This window comes from Pinus tabuliformis, chromosome J, assembly GCF_031772625.1.
Source record: "Pinus tabuliformis cultivar Carrire ecotype Pingquan chromosome J, CPIR1, whole genome shotgun sequence".
In the NCBI taxonomy this organism is placed as follows: Eukaryota; Viridiplantae; Streptophyta; class Pinopsida; order Pinales; family Pinaceae; genus Pinus; species Pinus tabuliformis.
Window position 1 is genome coordinate 603359834 of NC_142295.1, and position 15059 is coordinate 603374892.

At 39.2% G+C, this 15059-nt stretch overlaps 1 protein-coding gene across 2 annotated transcripts in view; it reads left to right on the plus strand.

The window, feature by feature from the left end:
* The first annotated feature begins 1997 nt into the window (after positions 1-1997).
* The window catches only part of LOC149228415 (uncharacterized), a 352641-nt gene continuing 339579 nt past the window's right edge, over positions 1998-15059 (plus strand). The window contains exon 1 of one of the 2 annotated variants that reach the window (XM_089375681.1): positions 1998-2495. In XM_089375681.1, the coding sequence (XP_089231807.1) occupies positions 2373-2495 (123 nt within the window). In that variant the 5' untranslated portion in view covers positions 1998-2372. The remainder of the gene's footprint in view (positions 2496-15059) is intronic. The other variant, XM_089375682.1, reaches the window with a different exon arrangement.

Consider the following 15059-nt stretch of genomic DNA (forward strand, 5'->3'; position numbering starts at 1 on the left):
ATATAAAGGTTTTCGAACCCTAAAACATAACATTTTGAGCATTTTGAAGAGAGAAAAATTGCAGCAGCAAGCCACCTGTAATATAAAACTTGTATCCCTCTACAATAAGGAATTCACATCGATACTATGGAATGCACATTGATACTAGAGTAGGTTCAAATATATCAGAGCCTACCCATATGAATATTACTTCCTCTAGAAAAAAAATAGCTGAAAATCTTTATCGACTATCTTTTAAACCCATGTCACTTTGAAGGGATCCAATCACACCCTGTGATTGTGGTATAACCACCCTTTCTCGAAAATGAATGGATGTACTAAAGGATTAAGCTTCTATAGTCAATGAACATGACTTCCTCTAGATACTATTGTTGTAGACTTGAAACATCTATCAAAATAAACCCTGTACTCTTCGAACTGTCCCTACTGGTTAATGAAATGAATATTGTTATTTCCCCTTCCCTTTTCGTTTTTCTCATGGATATTGCCATCGAGGAGGGTTTTTCAGCTACGATGGGGACTTCTCATTGAGTGCCATATGAGATAAGGAGGTATGGATTTAAGCATTTTTCAATAAATTTTGGGATAAAATCAAAGCCAATAGATAGTTAACCATCATCTGGTTAGGTAGAAGTCAAGCACACACTCACTCTATGGGATCTTGGGAATAACTGTGTAACACAAATGGCAACAACAGTGTATTTGGTCTTACATTTGAGCAATTTCTTCCCTCGAGCCTGATGGAAGCCTGGGAAGGGTTTTAAGGCCATTTAACATTGCCAAGAGGTAGCTACGAGCTACGAGCAGACAAATACCATGATTTTCTATCAGAGAATAGCATACTTCCTACTCCACAACCGCAAAACCGCATGAGACCGCAAAAACACAATTATTATCCAAAACCCACAACCCAAAATCGATAGAGATTGCAAAACCCACAACCCAAAATCGAATGAGACCGCAAACCAAAAATTATCCAAAACCCAATAATTAGCCAAAACCCACATAGGTAAACACATACAGACAAGTAAACACATACACACATGTAAACACATACAGACAGGTAAACACATACACACAGGTAAACAATGGCACAATTTTCCAATGTAGGTTAAATGTGTTAAAAAACACAGTAAATGTGACTAGTAGGACAGTGTCCTACCTTTTTTCTCCATGCCAGAAAGCCACAGGAACCCCAAATGCTCAAACAGTAGCTTAGACTGCAACAACCTGCAACAACCTGCAAAACAACATCAAAATTGTTAGATAGAGACCAAAAATAAGTTAAACAATGAAACTGCAGCTAAATTATTCAACCACAAACCTGAAAAATCCATTTGGAGTGCGAAACGACCATCTCCAACACCGAGCCGAGCATAATTAGCCACAGGGATAAAGGTAGATGAAGAACGAGGCCATACCACCAGACGGGGAAGAAAAACCAGGCGGAAAAACAACACGAAATAGACGAATACAACATTACGAGCTGAAGAACAACCACCTTTGCTGAACAATAAACCACCACCCGGCACTGCGAAGCCACTACCCGCATGACGCACAACAGTAATGGCGGTGACCGCCATTGGAGCAGCGATGATCAACAACCGGCTCTGTGAACGGACAAGAAATGGTCCCAAACAGAAATGAACAATGGAATGAACTACCCGCAACGTAATCATTGAATGAAACCCTAAACCCTGCCAAATACCTACCGAACCGGTTTTAATAGGTGGGCAACACGTCACTGCATGCACGGGATAGGTGTCGTACAGAAAAGGGTGCCCCAGCGTGGTGTGGTGGGCGGTTGACGTGGAGATGTTCGCCTAATAGTGTCCCTCCCTAGATCTATTATTAAATTTCGAGACGATCAAATCTCTTTAAATGTAAACTTTTCTTCTAATTTTAGATTAGAAATAATCAGCCCTTAATAGATCCAAACTTTTTTTAGGGCACCTTCTTTCAATCATCCGACAATGACATTCCCAAGTATCTTAACCTTTTACTTTTTAAGAAAATCATGTCTTGCAAATAAACCTCGGATTAATGAAGTAGAGCTGTGAAAAATAGGAGAGTATGTGGTCAAGCGATGGAAAGCAGAGGCCGCCATCCTAATAACACAAGGCTCCGACCTTCCTTGGCAGCCATGGGACACTTGATTTTTAAGTTTGCCGAATTTAGGGGCTTTCGGAGGAAGCAATAATTCAATTGAGAAAAAAAATAGGTTAGAAGACGGAGATTTTTAAACTAAAACGATTCCGGCAGGTTCTTTAATTATTAATGAATGACGAATCAAGCAAGACAGCCCATAAAATATAAAATTCAGAATTCGCTAAAAGATTCGTTAGGTTCGTTCGTTGAAGGAACCGGGAAGAATGGAGGTACCAATGCCCCTGTTAGCATCTCTGGTTGCGTATTCATTCTTCTCTCAATTTCTGCCCATCGAGCCTTACCTGGTCCCTTATTTCATCTCCAACAAACACTTCACCAACTACGAGGTACTGTAATTCGCAGTCCTTAACAAGAAAGTCGTTTGAATATTAAATATGTGGTTTCAACTTTAATTCAGAGTGTACTTTTTTAAAATGACATAATCTAGTCCAGTATAAACAAATATTCCGGGAAAGCTTAGAAGCATTAATGAAAGGTTTTTCTTGTGTTTGAATCTTCTCAAATGTGTTCAGAACTGAATTAAATGGCATCTGAATTTGCAAATGATGTCCCGGCCAAACCTATGCCATTATTTAATAATTAGGTATACTTATTTTACTCCAAACGGTGGATAGCTGATCTACTTAACTAAGTCGACGTTTTCAAATTCTTGTTTGTCCCAACTCTTGATTTTAAATGATCTTTGATAATTACTTCCAATGATTTCTTAAGTAATTATTCTTGTGTCATATTCATCATTAAACAATTATACATTGAAATTTTCAACGATAAAACAATAATGACAATAGAATCATGAAGAGACAGCCCAACACAAGAGACAAATTTTTACCCCAAGAAACCCAACAACCTTTTTCTTAGAGAAATTGTCCAATTCAACAAGAGATACAATTTGATTTTTCCAATAAAACTAAGTCAAACTGACCACATGATCTACACAACAAGTCAAATCTGGTCATTCTTGTTGAATTTTTGAAGCTATGATCAGTCTTCATAATTGTTATTTTAACCCTCCAAATAGATGTAATAATATATTCAAGACATGTTCTTCATGTGGGCTTCAAAAAGAGGGAAATTTAAATTTTCAAATTATGTATTTTTGCCTCCAAAGGGAAATTTGGATCATCTCCCGTTCAAGGCAATTCACATTACTTCTGATCAAGTGAAGGAAGAAAGACAAAGGCAAATTGAAGTGATGAAGCAAGAAGACCGAATTTCTGAACCAGGCATAAGGCCGAATTTTGGTCAAATATATTTCATAGGCAAAAGACCTAATCGCTGAGGCACAACAGACCAAGTTTATGAGGTTACTTATTTTGCTTTACCAAGTTTGACCTAGGTCTGTTTATGGTCAGTTTGACCTCTGTTTTTATTGGAAAGATAAGGTTGTATCTTTTGTCGAATTGACTAATTTCTCTAAGGAAAAGGTTGTTGTGTTTTTAGTATTTACCCCATGTGGGTTTTCGCAAGGTAAAATTCTTGTGTTTCTTGTTTTTAGTTTATGTAGCATCAGAGGTGTTCTAATCTCAAAACTTTGTGGACAGGCTAAAATACAGGAGTTCTCCATAACCTAGAAATCGTTTTTGGAAATTCCACCTAGAAGTATCTCAATTAGATTATTAGCCCATTTTTAAATATTTCCTAAGTCTAAACTTAGGAAAGGGGGTTAAATAATCAGAATTAACTGAGACAATGTGAAAATCATCTAGAAACTCACGCTGACCAACTCCAATATGATCTTAGCCCTTGATGAAGTTTTAATCTTGACCGCTGGAGTTCCAACAAAAGATTATAAGAGGAAGTTGATGGGTAGATGGAAAACATACACACACAAAAAGATCGATTTCTTTGGAGAGTTTGATTTTCTAGAGAGCAGCAACAGTTGTCGGAAGAGTTTGAGCTCTAGAAGGGAAGTAGAGATAAAGAGGGGCAGGGACAATGAGTTCGTAGGAATTTTTTTCCAGATCCGGAGAATCAGTTGTATTGGGGCCGTATTTCCTAGTGAAGTTGCGTAGAAGGCTTCAAAAGGAGATCGATTTTGCTGAAGGAGAGAGAAATTCAATCACTGATGGTCCCAAAATTCTCCAGGAGGCCAAGCGAATTTCTTTTAGGGGCAGAGTCAACCGAGACGTCATTTTTCTTGCAGCTTCGGGCTTAACAAGCTAGGGTCTATGCAAGCATTGCCCAGAGGCTGTACGACTGACTAGATTTTGTCAGTTGTCGGAGCAAGATCAAGCATGGTGTTGAGGTATTTGCCTCAACGACTGGCTAGATTTTGTCAGTTGTCGGAGCAAGATCAAGCATGGTGTTGAAGTATTTGCATCACAGATATTTCGCCCAGTTTATTTTTTTGATTGTATTTCCAGTTGGGCATCCATAGATTGTACTCAAGATTTCACTACTGTATAATAATAAAAACTCTCAGTTGTTGCATCGGTTTTCCCATGTTGGGTTTTTCTGGGGACATTTGCCCAAAAATAAGTGTGTCAATTTTTATGTATGTGTGCTCAAATATTTCTCAGTTTCCAATGCTATTATTTTCCACAGTTCTATTTGTGAAGGTTGCAGTGTGATTTATTCGATATTTGCTGTAGCAAATAAATTGTTAATTAATTAACGATGAGAAAAATTAATTGCTATTGCTGCAATAGGATTTCAAACTTGAAATTTTCACACTTGTTTGGCTGTCTATTTATGATCCTGCTGGGATTTTGTTTCTACTGTTGATGTCTTTTGTGTAATTATTTTATGATGAATATGAATGATAGAAATATTAAATTAAGAAATCATAAGAAGTAATTATAAGTTTGGAAGACCTATGAAAAATCAACATGGTATCAGAGCGTCGGTGAAAGAGAAACAGTCAGGCTGAAGGAAAAAGAATCCTCAGTTATCTAACCTCTATGTTGAAGGAATATGCCCTAGAAGTAATCCAAGTTACCTATCTCAGTCCTGGTCACAAGATGCCCTAGTCCAAAATCCTGTAAGAAGAAGGCTGAGGTTATTTGAGGAGGTTCGAGAGGGCCTCAGTTTTGTCCCAATAAGGCCGAAAACCTCAGATGAAAGATACAGAAGGTTGAGAGACCTCAGGCTTGGCTTCAGACTATCTTTTGCAAGTCAAAAAGCCTCAGAACAAACCTGCAGGCATTAGGAGGTTGAGAGACCTCAGGAGTGGTGATAAAGAGAGGCCGAGGGGCTTGAAATACTACTAATCTGTAGCATCGAAGTCATCTTGATATTTCAAGAAGCAATGAAAGTACCACAATGCAAATTTTTGCTCAAAGCAAGACAAAGCCACATAAGGGAAATATGCAATCCATGCATAGGTGTTGAACTACAAACTTGCATTTTTCTTTAAGGATTTTGCATTAAATGCTTTGATGCTACAAACTCTTGAAAGTATTGATGATATCTGTTGTCATAAACCTTGCATTGTTAAGTAAAGGTGTTAAAATTGGCAACTAGGGCCAAACTCCACATGGGTCATCTTATTTATGACAACTCATATTTTTCTTGGATTCCTCTCTCTGAGAGGTGTAGGATTGATCTAAAGATCATCCGATTCTAACATGTACAAATGAAGTTATGAATTTATTTTGATTATGGTCAAATTGTCAAGGTTGACCAACAAACTTATGTAGGCTCAGAAGCCCAATAGTCATGTCTATTCATCCTCAACGTTGCATATAAATAGAGGGTGACTTAGCCTCATTTGGACACATTCATCTTCACACTTCTCTCTCTCTCCACACGTTCAAAATTTCAGGAGACCGAATTTTTGTATAGTGTGACCAAGCGTTGACCAACATACATTGACCTCCTTTGACTGTGTTTTTGTGAGGGCTATCAATGTTTGGGAAAGCCGCATTTATGGGCACAAAAATCAAGGCTAAACGTTCACTATTGACTGCAGCTAGGGCTGATCGTAGGTGAGCTGTTTGACCAGACTTTGACTGGGCTGAATTTGATTGTTTTGAGGGCTGTTTTATCTTGCTGTTTGGAGGCCGAAGTTGACTGAAGTTGACCGATTTGCTGAGGGTCAATTATGCCTTGTTGACAAATGTTGACTTTTTTGGTTAGGGCTCTTTTGCTGCTGTTATAAATGATCAAATTTGTAAATTCTACTATCTCTCTCTGCTGAACTATTGAAGACTAAAAGAAGATTTGATCAAGGGTTTCCCCACATTGGGGTTTGTCCTTCGCTGGTGCCACATCTTGTGTCCTCTTGTCTTGGCTTGTCTTCTACTATTTATGTTTATCTTCTATCTGCATTTTACTATCATGTTGATGTGATTGCTAATCTGAATATTGATACTGGGCTAATAAAGAAATTGAAGTAAAATTGCTCTAAAACATAGAACATACCATTGTTGCCTAAAATTAACAAAAGACCCTGAAAGACGCATTACATTTGTTGCTAATATTGATTGCTGATACTAAGAGTATTTGGGTACTAAAGGATGGAACCTATTTTGAAAAAGGATAACTATCTTGATGAAGCAAGTTCGCTTTTGACATGACAAGCTTACAATGAAGTAGAGGCTGACTTCCCTTTCAAATTTGGAGACAAAATTTCTCTCAAGAAAGATGAGTCATTTGCAAAACTTGATGTGTCCTTATTATGACTACTGCTTGTTTTTTCTGATGGAATATCCTTGATTGTTTTCTAAGGCACGGGGACTCTACATATTTTTAGACATTTGGATATGGAAAGGAGAATTTGCACATTACAAAGTTGTTGGACTTGCAAAAGGTGTAAAAGAAGTTTTGAAAAACCAGGGTTTGTAAATACTAGAAGATTGGAAGTCTCAGATGTGAAAATCCTAGGGTTTGTGGATAAAACCATAGATCTAGACCTAGATTAATGTTTCCACTGAAAGAAGAAACCATAGCTCATGCAAGGAAGAAATGACATCATGTTGATGATGAGGGCGAGGTTGATAAATTTGATGCAAGAAGGCTAAGATCAAGAGGGAGTTGACATTTCCCTATAATCCTCAAAAGATAAGTAACCTATATCTCTCTTCCTTAATTATTCTTGTTATTGTTTTACTTTTAGCCTCTTGTCTTTATATCTTTGCTTGGTTAATAATTATTCTTCCGTGGCCTCCTTATGAGGATTGCAAGCACATAGTGAAGGATGTCAAGGCTCTGGCAGCAGATGAAAGTAGTGGAAGAACGAAGCAAAGCTTGTGACAAGAGGACTATCGTAGAATCGGTGATTTGTATTGAGAGATATTGTACTAGATGAGATCCGAGCTTAGAGGGAGCAACCAGATTAACAGATTTGAAGTATACCTTGATTGTGCCAAAGGGAAGTCAGTGGTGACTTCAAAATGGATCTACAATATCTAGTGTGCAGCAGATGGTAGCATGGACAAGTACAAAGTGAGACTTAAGACTAGAATGTTCTCCTAGAAAGAGGGAGAGGATCAATTTGTTGGTACACTTATATTAGAATTATTGTTGCTTCTGTTATGGAATTACATTAGATGGATGTAGAGGCTGTTTTTCTCCATGTAGAATTTGAGGAATAAGAATACATGGAACCACCTCAACACTTTGAGGGTCATGAAGAGATCTCCTACTTGCAAATCGAAGTTGCACCTAAGATGTGGATTGATGGATCAAGGTTGATCCTATATGATTTGCTTATGATGGAAGAAGAAGGACTCATGTTAAAAGCAGAAGGACTCGTGTTAGAGGGAGCAACTATGGCAGAAAGGGTTGCTTCCATAATAGAGGGAGCAATTAGGGAGCCTTGTTTTAACTTCAGAGGGAGTTGACCTTTAAGTTTTGAGATGATAGACTGTCATTAAGATTGTGAGGCTAAATAGCTGATATGCTAGAAAACAACAGTGGCAGAAGGAGCACAGATAGGACTGCCACAATAGAAGTTGTTTAAGAAAGAGCACCTAGTTAGGGTAACTGAAAAGTAGTCGATCAAGCTATGGTTGAACCAAGGCATGCGTCTCAACATGTGTTGAAGAACCAACATGGTACAATTGGTTATGGCATAGTCAGTTATGGTGTGAGATATGTCTCAAACAGTGAAATACAACTGCAGGAATACTTAGATTCAGATTGGGTAGAGAGTGCAGAAGATAGAAAGAGTTCCTCAAGATATTGCTTTAGTTTGTGCTTCGTGATTATTTCTTGGATGAGCAGGAAGCATACATCTGTTGCACTTAGTACTACAAAACCCGAGTATATTGCAACTTGGTTGGCGCACTGTGAAGCAATATGGCTTTAGAAGCTACTTGTAGGATAGTCTTGATCAGGTGCAAGTGACGACCATGATGATAGGTCGAAGCACAATGAGATCTAGTTCCGAGACATGGTACAAAAGGAAGCAGTATGGCTTCAATGTTATTCTTCAGTCAAGCATATCGCTGTCAAAACCTTTGTTTCATAATGAACTCTCATTACTTCGAGGACAAGGTTGGAGTGATTGAGCATGTCTCTGTCAACAAGAGGGAGTGATGAAATTGCAACATCCAGGACAATCATTATCCCTAGGTCAGGTTGACCGGGATTAGGGAGAATGGTTTAGAATATTGATATGATAACATCAAGGATAAACGTTCTCTCTTAGGGAGAATATTCGATAGGGGACAAACATTCTCCTTGTGTCAAGTATGACTGGAATTAGGGAGAATGGTCTAGTAGAGGATAATCATTCTTCCTGTGTCAAGTATGTTGACCAGAATTAGGAAGAATGGTCCTCGAGGTAACCAGCAAGGCTGCAACACTTCTAGATAGTAGTCACTAGGAGAAGATTGAGCATTTCAGGACAGATCTTACGGTGTTGAAGTAGAAGATCCAAATAGTCCGAGGCACCATCTTGCAACAGAACAATAAAATTGAGGAGCTTAGAATGAAGTGTGCCGAGTTAATGGACCAACTGTATAACATTGAGGGACGACTGGGGTTCCTAGCGAGGCAACAAGAGGAGTATACTTGGGAGTTTTAGAGCAACCCTTTTCAGGAGTACATCGATAGGGCTTGCAACACTATCAACCCACCTCTATACATTGGAGAGAGAAGGGCAAAGTTTCCTAGGTGGATCTTGTTGGTTGACTAGGGCGGATCAACATGAGTTGAGCGTGGAGCAACATTAGCATAGTAGACTTGTTCCATGTGCAGGAGTTCATGCATTCAATCCTTCCCACGAGATGGATTGGCGAGAGATTATGATTTGGTATTCTATTAATGGGGTGATTATTGGGTGGATATTCTTAGCTAGTGGCATAGTGCAGTAGGAGTGATGGAGCATGAACATCGATGGATGTCCGAGGTGGCTTTGGGATCTAGGTGGATCCATTGATGGTAGATTGAGTCAGCGACTTGTTTGGGATCTAGGTATCAAGGGATCCATTCATGTTTGTTTAGCACAGAGGCATGATGTGACCTAGTGGTTCATATGGGATCCTGGTATCAGTGTGCAGATACCTCTGTTGTGGACAGATACAGATTGCTTGAGGGCAAGCAATCTTCGGGTGGGAGGACTTGTAATGTCCCCATTTTTCAGTTTCCTCTATAGTACATCCAAGATGGATTTCCAGTGTATGTGATGGCTAGGTCGCAGGAGTAGGATTATGTCATTAGAGGTCCCAGAGGGGTTTTGAGGAGTTTTATGCGGTCCGATGGCATTCACTTGGCATATTCAATCATCAGGGTTAGTTCTGCACAACTTGCTTTTGGTTTTGTTGCATTTCGATAATTCTCATAAAACAGGGTTATTATTGATTCTAACTTAAATAATTGCGCTTAAAGTGGCATTCTGGGAGGAATATTTGATGGAACACCTTACTGTAATAGCTCGTTGGAACCAAAACGAGAAAATCTACAAGATGGGATGATGAGAAGTGACTTCTAGCAGCAGAGAAAGTATGGTGGGCGATTTACCATTTTCCTGGATTAAAAGTGACTCTAATTAGTCACTTAAGTAAATAAAAGATGGGGAAAATGATTAATTGAAGGAAAAAGGGCCAAAAGTGACTTAAGTAAAATAAAATAAATTAAAAGTCATTTAGATGAAGTCAAGGGGGAGATTCTAGAATAATACCAAAATAATCAAAATAAAATATTTTTAGAAGATTGGAGATCTATCTATCGAACCTTTAAAGGGAGGAGGATAAAATCATTTGGGACATCTTGGATTTGCGCATTGTCTTTGTGAGAGGTTTTGAGAACTTGGTTCTTAGGATTTAGGTGGCCCCTGGACAAAAACCCTTGGGTGATTCAGTGAAGGTGGACGAAAACCCCTCTAATCCCTTGGTGAATTCATCTAGAATTCACCAGAGTGCTTATTAATTACAGTACAATTTTGGGAGGCGAGATCTAGTGTTGTCGTAGCTATATCCTGAGGCCAAATTCAGTTTGGAGGATCCCATCTTAGATATCCTCCAGTGATTTGTAAAATCAATTTTATTAAATATAAATAAAGATGAGATTTCCTGCATGCGCTTATTACCTATCTTTGAGTTGCAGATTTGATATTGAAGTTTATCTATTTGCTGCTAATTTGCATGAAGCGCTAAAACATTTCGGAGTTTCCGAAATGGGTACGTTTAGAAACATCACCTCCCAAAAAGGGAAACTTTCGCTGAAAGAAATTTATAAATAAAGAAAGAAAGATAATGTGTTAAGTGGGAAAGAAAGAAATTTATAAATAAGTGATTAACAAATTATCTTGCAAGAAAAAAGGGAAATAAGACCCAGAGATGACAATTCAGAAGGAAAACCAAGTCTATATTAACTATCATAGATGATTACATGATGGTTGAGTTTCGAAGTTTCGGGTACGGGTACGACCCGAAACGGCGGGTTCCTAGAAGTTTCGTGCAACATAGATTTGCTGTCAATTTCTTGATTGCAAATCATAATCTTTTATTAAAGAATTTACGACAAGCGAAATTGTGAATAAAATTTACTAAATAGAAAATTGGTATATTACAAAGAAAGCCTTTCTCCTATTCATCTCTTCCAATGAGCAACCAACAACCCCTGAGAGCCACTTTGTAGCCAATATGACGTGCCATTTTTATCTCCGCCATCTGCATCAATCATATGTTTCCTCAACCATTTGTCAAGAGCACATGTCAAAAGGTGGGCTTTTGATCAAAAGTTACTTTATTCATTTTGCAATCGGGTGCTTGTGCTTGTTTGTATTTGCGCATTTTGACATGGACTATTTGGTAATTTGGAAGAAAGAAGGGTTTTGACCATATTCTTGTTCCCTCACCTTAAATGGGGGGTCATTTTTCAATCCTAGTCCAGTGGGATCTCCCCTAATGGCCCATGGCTTTGAGAGAGGGCACTACTTGGGAAGCCATGATTGAGATAAAGTAGCCCCACCTATCCCTATTCCATACTTACCACTTTCCATCTTACATTTCTGCCCCTATTCCACGTCCCTTCTTCGGATCAAGTGACTATTGGTTCATTGGGATTTGGCATCCACACATCCTCATACCTTGGGTAGGGTCAGGAAATGCACCTTGATAGGTTGATGCAACTAAAGAAAAATGAAAGAGCGTATGATGGCCACAAGAAAGGCGAAATAAAAATCAAAATGCAAAATATGGTCGAGACTTACAAATTAGCACGTGGGTAAAAGCCAAGCATGAGCTCTATGTTGAATTTTGTAGCTATGGTTGGTCTTCATAATAATATGGTTTATCATTGATGTTTAATATTTATGTAAAGCATGTTCTTCATGCTCAAAAGAAAATTATATTCTTTTTGTATTTGTCAAAAGAAAAATATAAGGCGTGTTCTTCATGACTGTTACCACAAAATATAACAAGCCTTGGAGAGGGAAACCTTACAAGACAAGAGCTAGACAAAGTGCTAAAAATGGGGTAGAGGCTCAATGTCACCTCAGCCAAAAGTAAAACCCCCTACTCTTTACAGACTTTCACCGATGGGAGGAGTCACGGTGAGGGAGATCACTTAAAATAGATATGCAAGTATAAGGCAAAAAGTGATCAAGCTAGAGCTCATCGAGAGAGGCTAAATAATGGTTCAGAGCTTCAAGGAAGCAAAATGCTCTCTAAGAAAATCCCTAGAAATCAAGGTTCAAGACCTAGGGTTTTGAGGTTTTTCGATGGTGATAGGTATTCAAAAGGTCAAGAACAAAAAGAACGAGTTTCCTACAAAGATAATCAACTATTCCAAGGCTCATGAAACCCTCAAGAAAGTCCTCAAGTTGAGGAAGAAGAAACTAGGGTTTCCCTCTTAGAGCAACACCTAGGGCAAGAGATTTTATAGATGGAATTTGAGTGTACGCCGACCAAATTGATAGGTTATGTAGCCTATACCTATCTCTTGATGTTTAGGCTCTCAAATCACCAAAAAAAATCTTCCCTAACATTTCGATCAAGCCCTAGATTTTCACCCTAGCCTTAAAAGGATCGATTTTAAGGAGAGAAAATTATGAAATTTTTTTAGGACTGATCACCAAAGGCTTGGACTAGTGCCTTATCTTTTAGACATATGGAGTCAAGGATGTGATAGATAAGCCAAATTTGCTGCTAAGGATGCCAAAATTTGATGCCCTAGGTATCAAAATTCCAACATTTCCCATTCAATGATAAATGGAGTTTGATGGAGAGTGATAAGAATTCCTCCACCAAGAACATTCATTACATGTTATATAATGAGTAACATATGCGATTCTTAACTAGATAATGTTTAAAATTTATTTTCAACAAATTAGGGCACAATCAAGCGTAATCTAGAAGCAAAAATTCCATACATTAGACAAAATCAAAATGATAATCTTCAACAATAGGCACTTACAAGATAACATGTACGACATCTATTAATTTTAGGTATGTTCTATGCTTAGAGCAATTTATTTCAATTTTCACAGTTAGCTCAATATCTTTTCCAGATTAGCAATGACATCAGCGTTAAAGTAAATTGTAGATAGAACATAAACATAGATCGCAAAAGACAAGCCAAGACAAGAGGACATAAGATGTGGCGCTAGCCAGGGACAAACCCCAATGTGGGGAAACCCTTGATCAATTCTTCTTATATGTTCTTCAATAGTTCAGCAGAGAGAGATAGTATATTTACAACAGAAGTCAACACTTTGACTTATCTAAATAAGAGCATAGATAATCTCTAAGTAGATGATACATGATGTAGCTGAACTCAGTTGAAGGCATGCTACTTCAATTGATTCTCCCAGGTGACTCCATCACAATGTTGCTCCTCATCATCACGCTGCACCTCATTGTGTTGCACCATGCTGCACCCATCATCACTACGTTGCACCTCATCATGCTTTACCAATCATGACTGTACCCATCACTGCACCGCATCATGTATCGTTGTTGTCCCATGTGCCATTGCTACACCATGCTTGTCACTGTTGTGCCATGTGCTCGCTACACCATGCTTGTCACTGTTGTCCCATGTGCTCGCTGCACCATGCTTGCCACCATGTGCTTGCTGCACCTTGCTTACCATACTGCTGTCCCAATGTGCTTGCAGCACCAAGCTTACCATGCTGTCCCATTGTGTTTGCAACACCGTGCTTGCTGCTATCCCATTGTGTTTGCAACACTGTGCTTGCTGCTGTCCCATTGTAACCTACAACAACTCAACAATCATGCCCAACACATATCTTGAACAACCTTAATGAACTGTGGCCTAGTCAAGGTAGATTGTTGCCTCCTCATGCTGCTGTTCTGGGCATATGGCAGAACTTAACACTTCCACGCTGGTCTGTTTTGGAGTGGGTAGGCCTGTGGCCTACCACAGACCTCTGCTGCACACTAACAGCCTTCCGAAATAGTGTTACCTTACCTCTTGCTGCCCTCAAACAATCCGTAATTCTCCTTTCCAAACTTGGCCTCCCTGCAAGTGTGAACAAACCTCATTTAGAATAGCGTATGGCTTTGAATGACTGCGTCTAGGGTATTCTAGGACAACAACATTAGGCCTGCGTTTAGGCCTCTCCATACAGCGTTATGTTCCTCCTTTACACAGCCTAGCTGCTTGCCTTCTCGGCCCTAGAACTCGGCCTCCTATAGCAGAAATCCTCAGCCCTTCTTCCAACAATGTGGTCACCTGAAATGGCCTGCGGCTAGGGCATCATAGGCCTGCGTATGAGGCAGCGTGTAGGCTTCCTTCTTGACTGCGTCTAGGGCTTGTAGAGACCAGCGTATAGGGCAGCGTGTAGCCCCCCTCCTTGACTGCGTCTAGGGCTTGTAGAGACCAGCGTATAGGGCAGCGTGTAGCCCTCCTTCTTGACTGCGTCTAGGTCTCATACTAGGGCTCCTTACCTTCTGCGTTTAGGGCTTCCTCTCTTAGATTTCTCTTCCACTAAAACCCAAAACAAGTGGAGAGAAATCAAGAGTGAAGTGTGTGTGAAATGACTCTCAAGTCATCTCCTTTTATACTAAAACATTGAGCACATGTGGGGATTATTTGGTTGCTGGCCGACCTTGACGAATTGTCTTATAACACAAATAAATTCATAACTCCATGAATACTTATTGGAATCAGATGATCTTTAGATCAATCCTACACCTCTCGATGAGAGGGATCAAAAAAAAATATTGGCTGCCTTAATTAAGATGACCCACATGGAGTTTGGCCCTAGTTGCCAATTTTAACACTCCCTCTCAACTAGGGAGAACTCCATCCACTGATCCATCTGTCTGACTGTACTATCTCTACCATCAGTGCCCTGCACTGCTCTGCTGAACCATGAAGAAGAAGAATTGATCGAGAATGTCTCATACCATTCTCTACTGACCCGAAGTTAGTTCCATATGAAGAGCGTGTGTCATACCACTCTTACTGATCCCAGATCAGTTTCAAAAGAGAGTGAGTTATGTCACTCTTACTGACTCGAAGTTGGTTTCATTGAT